This window comes from Candoia aspera, chromosome 7 (genome assembly GCF_035149785.1).
Source record: "Candoia aspera isolate rCanAsp1 chromosome 7, rCanAsp1.hap2, whole genome shotgun sequence".
Classification (NCBI taxonomy): domain Eukaryota; kingdom Metazoa; phylum Chordata; class Lepidosauria; order Squamata; family Boidae; genus Candoia; species Candoia aspera.
The window spans coordinates 68,743,923-68,759,060 of record NC_086159.1 but is presented as its reverse complement, the minus strand read 5'-3'; the positions used below and the strand labels follow the sequence as shown (position 1 = coordinate 68,759,060).

The window sequence follows — 15,138 nt, the reverse complement described above, 5'->3', positions numbered from 1 at the left end:
TGGCTGTTATATTCATTTGTAAGTTACTGTCTATGCCAGTGTGGCACCTTTCATTTTCTCACTTGACTGTGGTGATCAAGTGAAATTAAATAGAGAATATATTCTAACATATACTCCATATTACAGAAATAATAATCTTAGAGGAACAAACTGAATTATTTTAAAAATTTCTGAGAGGAGATGACCAGTTTCACCTGATTGCCTCCTGTGATGCTCAGATTAATCCTGCTTAGCCTGATTAGAGTGTCTTCCCACAACGACTCTGAAGCTTTGTGTTACCAAAATGGTGATCTGGAAGGTATTACATGGGGGGAAGAGGAGCAGAATCACTCTACCTTTTTAAATAAAATAACCATGGTGATGACAAAAAGTAGAAAAGGGATGAACAACCTTTATGCCAGTCAGTGGCAAATTTTACTTATTTGGGCCCCTGATGTTAGCATATTTCTAATACAGATAGGATACAGGCTCTGCAGAAATTTTCAGATGTGCAGATTTTTAAATGTAGTCTATAAACAAGGAGAAAAATGTGATTAGTTTCCTTGTTTTGATTAGAAAGTTATTGCCTCCTCATAATCTTGTAGCAATGGGTAAGCTAATCATAATGAGTATCATTATTTTCTCTGATGAAAAGGGTTAGAACTAAAATAGCCGTTTAATCTGTCTCACCAAAATAAAAGGACTGAGAAAAGCTTAGTGTTGGCTAATACTCCTAGTGTTTATTTAGCAAATTCAGTATTATAACAGTTTTGAAGATTTTGAAATACAGGAAAAGGAGAGATTTTATATCTGCTTCAATGATGGTACAGTTAGTACACGTGAAGGCCATTATATCTAAATGGAATTGCTAGTTTTTTCAGAAAGTAAAAAATATTTCAGATGAGAATATCCACGATTAAAATGCTTCCCACAGTTCAGCAAATTTTGTCATCCTGTGGGAGAAACAAAGATATATAACATATAAACAACATATAAACAATCGCATCTTCCCTATCACAGCAGTCTAGTTAAGGGGTGAATAGTATATCTGCAGTAAGCATGCAAATGTACAATTTCCACATGTGTATATTACACATGTTTTTATGTTAATGCTTAAAATTGCCTTGAATTTTTGTTGACTTTTTATTATAATATCCATTATTTGAGTCAAAGTTCACTTTTCATGTATCACAGAGACATAAACGCTCGATAAAGCAATGACTGGTAACATTTTGAGCACTGGTGGGAATCTTTTAACATTTTATGGAGGTGCAGATAAGAATGGAAGCAAATGTGATGTAAACAGAACAGGATTATCTATTTTTCCTTGGTTTGGGGGAGAGTTTTGGGGAGTTCCTTTGATTTTTTAAAAGAGTGTTTATATATTAGCTTTTGTATGTTTCTTGCCTCAAAATGGCAGAATGCAATGCTAGTAATTTTTGGCAATCACTGATAAAAGTGTTTGAAGGTCACAGATGGTCCATCCTGTTCTAAAGTTTACTAATTTCATTTATTGCAAGAACTTAAATCACTGAAATAATATGTACCTCACTTTAGCGGTCTTGTGTCTAAAAACAGTATCAGGAAAAGTCTAGTAATATTTTAATAATTATAGGGCAGCTTGTTTGAAAAATTGAGGGGAAGAACAATTTGATACCTTACTTTGATATCTTACTTTTGACCTTCTGTACCTAAATTTATAGCTTTATCAGCAGGTAATCTTCTGAGGAACAATGGATTTTAGACACACGTGCATGTCCAAAGATTCTCAGTTTGATTGCTGGAGTCAGAATCAGGTACAAAAGGGACCTGAATGGGACAAGTCAGGATATGTTGTTGGATTTAGTGGCATATGCAGTGTATGTACTGTATGTCTGCAATTTCACATACAATGTAACATCCTGGTTCAACTTACACATTTCCCTTGAAGGTATCTAATGTAATTAGTGCATTTTCTTCATAAATTATATCCTGAGTACTCAATCCCAAAGATTCAAGTGCTAAAACGTAAGAGAGAAAATAGTTTTTTTCTGAATGCACTGTTGCAGTACACGCCACACTTCATATAACCCCATGCATATCTACTCAGAAGGAAGCCTCTAAATTTGATTACAGAAATCACTACATTTATTTGAGTAAGGGCCCTTCCTTGTTTGCAACTATAAATAGAAAAGTCAATAGAAACTGATCATGAATTAGACAGATCTTATACCTAAATATGTACAGAACTACACAGTTCACACATTGCTTATTTATACAGCAAACAGATAGGGGCAGATAGAAAATGTAAAGGACTGATTTAGCTTATGTTTTTCCATGTAGGTCCAGCTTTTAATAATCTCTATATATACAGCTGTTGTTGTAATATATTACTAAATGGCAGAAAAATTAAAATTGCATTGAATACATTAAAAACAGATAATTATGTAAAGCGGCTACAAAGTATTTCTGTAGAATTATCCTCAGCTTTCTGCTACCACAAAGGACCTTTTTTTACATCATTTGCCATTCCTGGCACAAGGAAAAACATACTTAAATTCTGTCAGGATCATAACAAGGAAAGTTAAGCTGGCTTGAAAATATGCCTCACTCACAAGGACCTTGGTTTGTTCTTTTCTATTCCTTACATTGTCCCCCCCTTTTTTTTTTTTTTGCCTATCCTTATCAATTGCATGAAATAATCCCAGGTAAAAGTCTCAGGATGGAATAGAGATGACTCTATTCTCATCCTGCTGATCTCCAGTGTTTCTGCTAAATTTTTGCTTTCTCACCCAGGAAATGGTGACAGCCTAGGCCGTTTTACAGTGCACCGTGGTTGCAATCTAAAATCCCCTGAGAAGGAAGTTCATATTTTCCTAGATGACCCTTCCCTGTTTGTTTACTGGAAGATGCATCATAAATTGTGATGCTATGTAAAGTGCACCTTGCTAGCCAAGCTGCCCAGGTATTTACAAACAAATCAACTGGATTTTGAATGTACATTCTAAATAAGCAGAAGAAATTATGACTTTTAAACATTATATAGTACAAATTTAAAGAATTTAAACTATCATTACATTTATTTGACAATTGATACTATTTTTGAGATTTTGTTTAATGTATCTTAACTTCTTGTCAAGGCAGAAATAAAAAGATGAAGATAAAATTTCATAAAATACGAAGAAACACCAACCTCCTTTGTATTGTGTTACATTTATGTAGCCTTGGCCTGCAACATCTAGCATTTCAAACATTGCATCCAAGTTTGACTCATCCATAAGATTGGGATAATCCACATTAGTCAATTTTGCAAACTTTACTTTTTCCAATGTCTTTATCAAAAACTCTCTTGGACTTTCTGAAAAGCAAAAGATTGGTCATGTTGTTACCCACTTTAAACCATATCGTTAAGCATTTCTAAGCTAAACATTCTTTTTCATTAAAATTATTTGACAGATACTGTTAGGATTAAAGTGTTTAATGTTCTGTAATGTTGGCCTAACCCTTGGGTTTGTAATTTAAAAATTGTAAGTAAACATATGGAAGACTAGGCAAAAAAGGGGAAAAACTCTGGGAAAGGAAAAGGAAAAAAGCAAATGATGGTATCAAAATTTTTCAGTTACACAGCATGTTGCTGACATCGTAAGAGCCATATTTGGCTCTTACGATGATAGCGAAAATGAGAATGATCTGTAGCATCTTTTCATACTAACAAATTAATAAAATCTCAAGAGAAGTCAGATAGAATTTAAATAAGATATTGTAATGTTCAACAGCAAACTACCATGACCAGTGTGGTTCCTCAGTGCTTTGATATCTGCTTGTGTGCCAAAAGCTTCTTGATCTCTTTCAACCTTGTATTTTTGCACTTCCAAGAAGACAGTAATACAAAGTACAGCAGCTGTAGAAGAGAGGATCTGAAAGAGAGGTTGCTACAATTTTCCCTTATTTGTACAAGAAAGTTATTTGCTTGCAGCATAACAGCTTCCAGGGAGGTGACGTTGGGTTTCAGCGGTGGTAAATTCTTCTTTGAGAGAGGGAATAATGCCAACATCCCTTAAAGAGAACTTGGTCTGCCCTCTCCTTAGGAAGCCATCACTGGACTCAACCATTCTGGACAATCTAGTATCCAATCTTCCCTTTTTAGGGAAGATTGTTGAGAAGGTGGTCATGCAACAGCTTCAGAGGATCCTGAATGAAGCAGATTATCTGGACCCCTTTCAGTCAGGTTTCAGGCCTGGGTATGTGACTGAGACAGCATTGGTTGCGGTTTCTGATGATCTCTGGTGAGAGTGGGTTGGTGGTAGTGTGTCCATCCTTGTTCTTCTTGACCTCTCAGCTGTTTTCAATACCATTGACCATGGTATCCTCCTGGACTGGCTGCAGGAGTTGGAAGCAGGCAGCACTGTATTGAGCTGGTTCTCTTCCTTCCTCAGTGGCCAGTTTTAGTCAGTGTTGATCAGGGGCAAGAGGTCCTGCCCTCAGCCCCTAAACTGTGGGGTGCTGCAGGGTTCAGTACTCTCTCTGCTCCTATTTAACACCTACTTGAAGCTGCTGGGTAAGGTCATCCATAGCCATGGAGTGAAGTATCATCAGTATGCTGATGATTCCCAGCTATATATTTCCGCCTTTGGTGAAGTAAGCAATGCTGCCAACGTCCTATCTCAGTTTCTGGAGGCTGTAGGATTTTGGGTGGGGAAGAACAGGCTTCAGCTCAAACCTGGCAAGACTGAGTGGCTTAGGGTTTGGGGGGCCACCTGGATCTAGGAATTTAGCATCTTTGGTTCTGGATGGCGTTGCACTTCCCCAGATAGACCTGGTGCACAATCTGGGCTTCTGGACTCTCAACTTCTGCTTGAAGAGCAGGTGGCAGTCATGGCTAGGAGGGCCTTTGCACAGCTTCAAGTTGTCTGCCAGCTGCATCCATTCTTGGATCAGGAGGCTCTATGCTCAGTCACTCATGCCCTGGTCACCTCCCATATGTAATGAGCTCTACATGGGGCTGCCCTTGAAGAGTATTTGGAAGCTTCAGTTGGTGCAAAATGCAGCAGCATGGGCAGTTATGTGTGCACTTAAATCTGAGCATGTTACATCCCCGCTCCGCAAGATGCATTGGCTACTAATTTGCTTCTGGGTCCAATTCAAGGTGCTGGTAATAACCCATAAAGCCCTATATAGCATGGGGCCAGGTTATTTAAGGAAATGCCTCTCCCCAGTAGTATCTACCCATCCCATCAGGTCCAGTAGAAGAGGCTTGTTGTGGGGTCCATCTACTAGAGAAGGTCATCTGAAGGGACCAAGGAGGAGGGCCTTTGCTGCTGCTGCACCTGCTGCATCGACCCTATGGAACATCATTCCCCTCAAGGTCAGGCTGGCCCCACTTGTGCTGGCCTTCCTGAAGGGCCTGAAGACCTGGCTTTGCCATCTGGCCTCAGGATCAGAGAGTGGCGTGGAGCCCATAAAATGGCTGTACTCTTCTTGAATGTCTGTGCTGTCCTGGTGACTGTATTGTATGGCTTTTAATCTTTTTTTGTTGTTGTTTGCATTGTTTGTATGGCTGTTTTATTTATTTTTTTCATTTTTTGGTACTGTTTATGTTTTAATTGTAAGCTGTCCAGAGTCACAAATGTGAGATGGGCAGCTATATAAATTGGATGGATGGATGGGTGGGGGGGTGGATGACAGATAAGCAATGGCAGCACATAAGGTCTGGAACCGTATAGCATGCATAAAGGATTTTAAAAGTGCTTTTAGACCGAACTGCTAGTTCTTACACAACCATTCTAAAAGAGAGAGTGCGGTTCTTAATGGGGGGTGGGATAAAGGGAAAAGATTGAATGTCATGATCTGGTCTCCCTGTGAAACTATGACTCGAGGCAGGACAATGCAAAAGCTTTGCCTGAAAGTACCTAAAGAATTAGAGGAAGTTTTTGTTTGTTTGTTTTCTCTGACATCACCATTTTGTAGAAGAAAGGTAGTGGAAGAAAGGACCAATGGAACATGACAGGTCTGTTTTTATCAGGTACAAACATGGCTACTTGATAGGTTTGTTTAGTTTGGTAATTAAGAGTAGAGTTAGAAGGCAACTCATTCTTAACAAGCAATATAACTCCTTATATGCAATGATATTAGTGTTTAGAACAGTAATTGTGAGCAAAATAGTACTGTATATAATAGCTTGGATTCTACTAATTACATATGAACTACTACTTGTAATGCAGTGCTTTCTGTCTCCTTGTACAGGTAGTCCTCGCTTAACGATGGTAATTGGGACCGAAATTTTCATCACTAAGCGATGCGATTGTAAAGCGCGGCATCACATGACCGCGTCGCTTAGTCATGGCAATCCTGGCAGTCCCCGGTTGCTGTCGTTAAGCGAGAACCTCATGTGACTGTGACTTGAGACTTCCTCCCAGCTTCCAATCAGAAAGGTCAGTGGGAAAGCCAGCAGGAAGTCCCACGTTCCGGGTGGCTTGCAAGCAGGCCGGTGGGCAGGTGAGTGCAGGAGGAGTGCAGGCAGGTGAGGGGGTGTTGCAGTGCTGTGCAAATGCAGCCAGATGAGGGAGGGGGTGCTGTGGCACTGCACAAGTACGGCCCAACAGGCACGTAGGTGCTAAGGAGCGTGGGTAGCGTGTTGCTGTGGGCAGGCACGTGCTACAGAATAGGAGATCCCTGGGATCTCGTACTCCGTAACGGGCTCTTCAAGAGAAAATAATGGTGGGAACAACTTACGGGAGTGACTTGTGACCTTTTTTGTGGGCTTCCCCATTGACTTTGCTTGTGGGAAGCTGGCAGGGAAGGTCACAAGTGCCAATCACATGACTGCAGGACACTGCAACTCTCATAAGTGCAAGCCAGTTGCCAAGCGTCCAAATTGCAATCGTGCCTATGGGGGTGCTGCAACAGCTGGAACATTGAGGACTGGTCATAAGTATCACTCATTCTTGGTTGCTGAATGAGTGGTTGTTAACCAAGGACCACCTGTGCCTCTCCCTATCCATGCCCCTCTGTCCCAGTAATAGCTCCAACTTGAGCTATATGTCAAAGGAAGGGTAACAGCAATCAGAAACATACCTTTATTCAGAAGTACAGGTAGTCCTCGCTTACTGATGGTAATTGGGACCAGCAACTCCATTGCTAAGCGATGCGGTTGTAAGGTGCAATGTCACATGGCTGCGCTGACTTACGATGGCAGTTCTGGCGGTCCCAGTTGTCATCGTTAGTCAAATCCTGAGCAGTCACAGCATCCTGCAGTCACATGATTGCCATTTGCAATGGCTTCCCAATTGACTTTGCTTGCGAAGCTTGCAAAAGGTCATCATGTGACACCATAATTGCAAGCTGAGCGCCTGAATCGCAATCATGTGACCACGGGGATGCTGCGATGGCCACAACTACAAGGACCCATTGTAAATAACCCTCGTTCAGCACAGTCATAACTTCAAAAGGCAGCTGAATGAGTGGATGTCAAGCAAGGACTACCTATATTAGTTTCTTAAACTATATTAGATCATCACTCAAGTAATTGTTTTTGCATACTTTTCTTGCCTGTAATGTACATCAATTATGTCCACTTGTACTTAACATCTAGTAAGAATCCAATTCTTAGATTGTAGTTCTCTATCCAAGGAGTTGGGAGTAAGCACCACTCAATTCAGGACTTCACAATAGACAGATGTCTAGGATTGTATTGTTACTGTCCCTTGGGGAGCACTAAGAAAATTTCTGTCCCATTTTTTTAATGTTAAATTTAGCTCTTGTCTTCCTTTTGGGGGAGTTCTCTAAGTGTATGTAGAACTTTTTTAGTTTTATTCCAACAACAACTTTGTAAAATAGGTGGGACTGATAGCAGTGAGTGATTCAGTATGGTTGAATATGGGCTTTGAATTTAGTCTCTCCAGCCCCCTACACTGGATTTCATAACCACTGTCTGCAGTTGGCAGTAGACATCAGAAGGGGATTGGGCTGAGGAAAATGAAATCAGTTAAGATGTATCTGATTTGGCTGAGACTATCCGTATGTCCTCTAATTACAACCAAACAGCATCATTCTATATGATTTGAAATGGTGGTGACAAGCTTACACACAAAACTATACTGTTACTACCCTACTCCGGCGTCTTCCAGCCTTGGTGTTTTCCAGAGGTATTCAACTGTAACCCCGATAATTCTCATCCAACCCACTTGTTGGGCACTGGAGGAAGACTACATATGATCTGTGTTCACAGACTATAATATACCCATGTTGTACAAATAAACCACATGGTTAGGTTTACATCACCATGAACCACATTTCACCTTACCATGTTGGGGAAGCTTAGTGACAAAAACCTGATTCAAGTTGTAAAGGACTGTTAAGCAAACTAATTTGCTGAGTGCACAACACACTATAAGCCATAGCTTTCAAACCACACAAGTGCAGTCGCATAAGACGGAAAGCCATAACCAAAGAAATGATATGGTTTAGCCCAGTGTTTTTCAACCTTATCAACTTTCAAGATGGTGTACTTCAGCTCCCAGAATTCCCTAGCCAGCATGAATTCTGGGAGTTGAACTCCACACATGCTAACATGGAAAAGGTTGAAAAACCCTGGTTTAGCCTAATGCGTGAATCATTTACAGGTCATCTCGGGCAATGAATGCCACCAACGAGGCCATGCAAAAAACTATCCTTTTTTATACCTTTTCAACTTTAGGATGTGTGGACTATTTTTTTTTATTTTCATGGTATTCTGCTATCCAGCCCTTTTTTATGAGAAACAATCCCAACCCCCATTTTTTAGGTTTATACTCCGTGTACGGTAAAATCGCTCGTCTTTCGCGGCATGAAAATGCAGTCTCCAAGCAAGCCTCTCACCTGGCCGGTGGAAGAGAAGCAACGCAGTCAGGCTGTACAAAAGTTCCGGGATTTTGTGCTGCGCCAGGTACTCACGACCCTCCGTTTCTCGGTCCATCGCCGTTGCTAGGCGACGGAAGAGAACGCGCCCTGCGCCATCCCTTGAAAGGCGGCTCACGTGACGCGAGATTGCGAGGCGCTTGGCCAATCAGTTTTCTCATCTGGCGCTCCGCTGGGCTTTAGGCTGTGACGTAGTCTGGAAGGAGTGATGACGAATGTCTACGGTGGCTGGATGGGCGTGGTGCCTGGGCAGAAGCAGTCGCACGTGCCCCGGGGAAGAGTAACCGCGCGCGGCGCAGTGGGTGGCTTTGCACGGTTGGCTGACTGCAAGATTTGTAGCGGTTCTCCTGAATTCCTAGTTATTAAAGGTTCCTCGGGTTTATTTGGCCGAATGCCTCAGCGTGGAAACTTTTTCATCCCTTAAAACAGGGTTCCTCAACCTTGGCAATTCTAAGCTGTGCGGACTTCAACTCCCAGAATTCCCCAGCCAGCTTTGCACAGCTTAGAGTTGCCAAGGTTGAGGAACCCTGCCTTAAAAAGTCTGCTGAGTCAGGAATTAAGACGATGAAGATTGGTGTTATGGTATGCCATGAAATCTGCATTTATTTATTTAAAAAAAACAGCTGAAATAGCTACTTTTTTGCCATTTCATGTTGGCAGCTGATGCAGCAGTGTGCTTCCTTAAGCAAGGAACCAATAGTTGGTTTTTATGTAAGTGGGCTTGTATACTTACATCTGTAGCAAAGGAAGTGGGAAGTCATTCTTTTTCTGTATTTTTTTCTTTTCTTTTTCTTCACTGTTGACCTCGCTCTGCTTTCCATTTTGTTTTCTTTACTTTTTTCACTTCTGGTTAGCTTTTATCTTGAAATCTTGATAAGGTTTAATAAAAGAAAAAGACCATTTTAGTGGGTGAAACAAGTGAGGTGGAAGCAAAGTGACCAGTGCAACTGATAGAGACAATACAGGAGAGTGAAGGAGGGTGTCAGCTTGCTAATGGCCCAGAACTACAGAAAGCAGTCTCGCAGACAGCAGAAGAGTAACTTGGAAGAAAGGCAGTGGCTTGCCAATCTTGCCAAGAACCATGGAGCCTCCCTTAGGCCAATGTTTCTCAACCGGGCAACTTGAAGATGTGTGGACTTCAACTCCTGGGGAATTCTGGGAGTTGAAGTCCACACATCTTCAAGTTGCCGAGGCTGAGAAGCACTGGCCTAGGCTGAGAAGAAACAAGAAACAGGGTTCGATGCCTGTGAAGGGCCTGCATCTCTGTTATGTGCTTTAGCCTGCTCTGCCAGGGTGTGGGACCATTTCTTAGGTATGTATGTATGTATATGGCCACCTAACTCAACAAAGTGACTCTGGACAGTGTACAAAAAATCATCTACAAGTATGCTCCCCCTACCAAAAAGCAGCACAGTACTTTAAAAAGCAACTAAAACCATAAAATGGCCATCAGATTAAAACACTGATGGGGACTCCAATCATCCAGACCCAAGGAGCCGCCTTCTCAGCTTAAAAAAGGTTCCATAGTCAGCCAGTCCATCTAGTTTGCTTTCACCTCTCTTGGTACAAAAAGGCCTTCCTGGTCCCTACCAGCTAAGAGCCCCAAGCCTCACAGGCTTAACTTTTCCTCAATATTGTTGCAAGCTACAGAAAATACTTGGGTTTCCTGTGGGCCACAAGTTTGAGACTCCTTTATTAGCTGGAGATTGTTTAAACATTTAAGTAGACTATTTGGACATTTAAGTAAATAATAACATGCCCCGAGGCTATTAGTCTCAGGGCATGTTACTATCCTAAATTTATTAGCCCAGAGATACAACACAGGCTATTCATGAACACCCCAGATTCCATGTATTTCCAGGAAAGCTGGAAACCCCTGAAAGATTGCTAGCAAAGGTTTTTGTTTAAAAAAAAAACATTTGAACAAGTCATAATGGTTTGGTTTGTAGATAATGTTAAACCAGATTAGATGCAGTTCATACAGGATGCTAAACCAGAAGCATAATCCATATAGGATTAGGTTACTGGAGAGGATCAGAAGTCTGTCTCAGTGACCACGTTCCATGACCTAGTAAACCTCTGCATAATAGTTGGTAAATACTTATTCAGTGTACCTTCTCCAATGTTTGGCAGCCCCACTCTTCAGCAGATCTCCTAGACAGCTTTGTGGTGGCTGGTTAATAGGGCAATATAATACTTTGGCTTTCAAGGCAGAAAGATGCTTCAGAACAATGAGTGTGAAAATGCCACCAGTGTGCAACATCCGAAAATTAGTTACCCTTCAGTGTGTCTCCTTTAAGGAGTTCAAGATTGGTACCTCTGCATGCTCCAAAGCATGTTTTCCCTTTGAATCTGATGTATTGCATATTTTAAAGGAATGGCTGGTATGGCGTTTGGGGGCCTTATTGGCAATAGTCACACCCCTGAAGTAGAAGCATGGAAGTTCCTCCACTTGTTTACAAGATGAAAACAAAGTGGTAGAAATACCTGCTGCAGCAGTGAGTTTATTTTATAGCTCTGTTGCTTGCTTCTCTGTCCACAGACAGAAGGAAAATGTTGGTTAATTTCCCACTGGATTAATTTTGCTAAGTCCAGATTTTTTTAATGTGGTTCTGCTTTAGTGCAGTGTGGTGAATCCAGCCATTATGGCTTTGTTAAAATATCCTTATGGGGCATGGTACATAATGCTTGCCAATTAACTCAGTTTGTGTTGATTTAAGGCGGCCAGGCTTTTTCAGAGCTCCTAGTGAAATCTATCATTGTCACATGGCTCTGAAATGACCGGAAAATATTCACCTCTGTCTTCTCCTTGAAGATCAAAGGCCTTTCTTTTGTAAAGGTTGTCAGTAAGATTGTAGCGTGAGACAAATATTGAGTCATTAAATCCTTTTCACTGGGGCTTTTGTGCGTAATTGAGGTTGTTTGGGGCTTTTTCTGTTTTTGATGGTGCCAACTACATGGGGTGGAATATGCGCTGGGGTGGAACGTTGTGGGCCAGAGCCTTTGTATTGACCAGCAGTAAAACAGAGCTATGCTTTCTTCTTTTGGGAAGAAAGTGGATTTCTGTTTCAGAGTAGACCCTAGTAAAATCTTTTACGGAGTCACATCAGGGCTTACAATCTTTCCCAGATAACCCTGGCTCTTTTCTTTTAAAAAGCAATGAAGCATTGCATACGTTTTTCTTAGAAACATATAAATTATTTTATTTACAAAGCCATGTTACAAATAATAATAATAATAATTATAATAATTATAATAAAGCAAAACAAACGAATAACAAATAACAAAAGAAATACAATCGCCCACTAGAGAATATCTCCAGGCCTGGTGCTGAACCATGGCAGTATCAGTCAGATACACGTTTGTTCTTTTTTTCCAAAATTGTAAGTCATAAATTTTACTATTTACATCTACTTTCAACACATACAATTATCACAAGCATGGAATGGGTTCTCTCTGATACTGCTAATACATAAAAGGTGCAGAAGAAGGAAAATAGTGTTACAAAATATGGGTCCGTAGAAAAGAAATCGACTGTACACATATGGCAATTTTTTTTTAGAATGATTGGATGTACTATCTTCAAAAGTCTTCTCAAAAAGGATTCTAAAATCTGTAGTAGGAAAGCACAATCGAGGAGGTGCAAATTTCACTTCTGTGCAACAGTTTTTTATTTCCCATGACCGACCAGCTATGTAAAACCCAAAGTTTTCTTAAAGTGCCATGGGTAAAACAGCATAACAAAATAGAAGGTGTAGATAGAAAAATTTCTTTTCTTCTTTTAAACAAGAGTTCACTGAGAATCAGCAATAATAGAATATGCTGTATAAACTATTCTCTACAAAGGTTGATCAGCACTATGTACAATTGTTAACATCGATACAAAAGAAGGCATACAAGTTATCCAAGTTGCTTTTTTCTTTTTTTAATATGGCTGACGGGCCTATGCATTGCGTATGTGTAACAACCAAAGCTTCTGTGCCTCTATTGCTGGAAACAAATCACAAAGTCTTCTGACAAGTGGGGTGTGTAGAAGGGCAGATGGTTGGAGAGGAAAAAAAAAAACTATTTAACAAATGCTACACTACAATACAGGCTGGTCTAGTCCATTTCCATTTTTAAATTGCATTTCATTATATATACCATTTTAGTATACATAAATGATTTTTTTAATGTGAGGGGACAATAATGTGGAGGGCTCTATTTGATACTTAGGTTTCCAAAATGCTGCAAGACCTAAGTCACTGAAAATGAAGAGCTATATAAGCATTATTCCAAAAACACACTCAAATGTCCAGCTTCCTACAAAATAGATGCATGTTAAGCTAAGGAAGTCTTAACATTATTAAATTGCTCCTTCAGCAGCCACTGAAACTCATAATCATCATCAGGTTTTTCTCAAAATATAGAACAGCAGTTCAATAATTGGAGCGTTGTTTTGCTACTGAAATTTGATAACTCCTGCAGCTATACAACACAAAATAAATTAGTTTTTAAAAAACAAGGCTCTGTTCCTACAACTGAAGACAAAAATTGTGCAAAAATAAAGATATGTACATAATTTTTTTCAATCTGAATGTACAATAAAACATAACTCAAAATACATGAAAAATACAACCATTGCTTAAATTTTCTTAGTTTCATACTGTTCATGAAACTACACTTGTCACTTCCCAAGTATAAGAAAACATAAATTAGAATAATATTATAAAAATTATTTTGAGAATATTTTCTAATTTCCCCCAAGAGGCCTAGCCTTGTTTACAGTTGTTAAACATTTCATATGTTTTAAAATCTGCCGTAAGCCTTTACTTTAAAAGAAAAGAAGCTAATCATCTATTTGCATTCATTTTCATTTTCCCCCAAGATGTAAATAAACCTGCATATAAGTGCACTTTTAATTCTGTAGAAATAAAAGTTAATTCCTTTGTAGTAATTTTGCAGTACCTTACTGGTTTCCTGATTACAAAATCTTTCATTTAAAAAAAATCAGTAATTCCTGTAAAACATTGTCAGTGCAATTCTACTGATGCAAATTCAGTACGCCCAACTTCTGTCTTTTAGAATAATGTTTTACGAAGGACAGCAATTGTATGGATTTCTTGGGCCCCTCCATCTAGGTATGAGGAAATGGTCACACAGCATTCCTGTTAATATTGGTAGGAGCAAGATGCATAAACCCTTCAGTGTGTTGAAAGGATCTGGAACACTGACACTATGGCCAGAAGTCAGCAAAATTGACAGGTAGGCTGTGCTCCCCCAACAGTTTTATACTGCTGTGAAATGCACTAAACATTTTTATTTAATCCCGAGGACAATAATTAATACAGAAGTTACTGTAAATTTAAAATAATGGGCTTGTTGAATCTATTTTAATCACAAATGGCATTATTTTGAAATGTCCACTGTTACCGTTGATGCAACAAACAAAAAGGAGAAAATGCGCAATTTTCTTCCAAAGGCATTAATTAAAATCAAGCCTGATTGCACAGCTCAGAGGCCAATACGTGTAAGAAATTAAAGTAAACCATTACTACAATTTTATGTAGATTTCAAATAAGATTTTAACACAAAATTACGAAAAATCTGCAGGACACAGAAACCAAGAAGCTCTCCTGGAGTAGGCTGCAAAAATATAAAGAGGGTTGCTTTCCTTGTTACGGAAGAGTCCTTATCCTACCAGTCCGATTTAATGTCTTCTGAAAGAGAAAATAAACAGTTCATCTTAAGTTGCAAATGGGACTATAACAAATATTTTTTAAAAAAGAAACAGAATTCAGCAGTCTAAAGATGTATGCTTCTAAGCAAGTTTCAATTCTGTTTTTCTTTAGGAAATGATAAGTTCACACCCACTTTGTTGTTTGAAAAATTGTATTCCCAAACAGTTTTATAAATAAAATACTGTGATGAGTTAGCGTTTAACAAACATAATAACAGATGTTCCCATGATGGATATAACTTACCTTGATGACTGGCAGGTCATTTTAAATTGTGCTGCACATAGGCTAAATAATCAGACATAAATACCATCATTTTTATTTCTGGGCACTCAGAAAAAGAACTGACCCAAAATACATCATCTGGGGAAAGGACATTCCTTTGCAGTTGTGGCTCATCACAGGTTGCTCAAGTGTGTGAAAGGCAGATTTTACACTGAAACCAGATTCCAGGTAAGTGGAAGACTGGATGAGTTGCAATTATTCAACACTTCTAACAGTTGCTGGAAAGTTGGTGTAGAACGTATAGCCTTGTGACAGAGCCAGCATATTTTAATTGTTCCATAAA

The 15,138-nt window shown here is 39.6% G+C and overlaps 2 protein-coding genes across 4 annotated transcripts in view; both read right to left on the bottom strand.

The window, feature by feature from the left end:
- Window positions 1-699: 699 nt before the first annotated feature.
- EFCAB10 (EF-hand calcium binding domain 10) lies at window positions 700-9,031 on the bottom strand. The gene is made up of 4 exons (XM_063308013.1): window positions 8,815-9,031; window positions 3,152-3,316; window positions 1,895-1,979; window positions 700-932 (listed from the first exon to the last, which is right to left on the bottom strand). The coding sequence occupies exons 1-4, from the start codon at window positions 8,909-8,911 to the stop codon at window positions 896-898; spliced, it is 384 nt and encodes a 127-aa protein (XP_063164083.1). The 5' UTR covers window positions 8,912-9,031; the 3' UTR covers window positions 700-895.
- A 3,004-nt stretch (window positions 9,032-12,035) lies between these two features.
- ATXN7L1 (ataxin 7 like 1) overlaps window positions 12,036-15,138 on the bottom strand; it is an 85,716-nt gene continuing 82,613 nt past the window's right edge. For all 3 annotated transcript variants that reach the window (XM_063308032.1, XM_063308031.1, XM_063308033.1), the window contains one exon: window positions 12,036-14,552. In XM_063308032.1, coding sequence (XP_063164102.1) covers window positions 14,511-14,552 — 42 coding nt within the window. In that variant the 3' untranslated portion in view covers window positions 12,036-14,510. The remainder of the gene's footprint in view (window positions 14,553-15,138) is intronic.

What these genes read in the sequence shown, in the direction of transcription:
- EFCAB10 (XM_063308013.1), bottom strand. Translation starts at nt 8,911, where the DNA reads ATGGACCGAGAAACGGAGGGTCGTGAGTACCTGGCGCAGCACAAAATC. An exon ending in GCTTCTCTTCCACCGGCCAG is followed by an intron (nt 3,317 to 8,814) that starts GTGAGAGGCTTG and finishes TTTGCTTTTCAG; the next exon opens with AAAGTCCAAGAGAGTTTTTG. An exon ending in GATACCTTCAAGGGAAATGT is followed by an intron (nt 933 to 1,894) that starts GTAAGTTGAACC and finishes TTTCTCCCACAG; the next exon opens with GATGACAAAATTTGCTGAAC.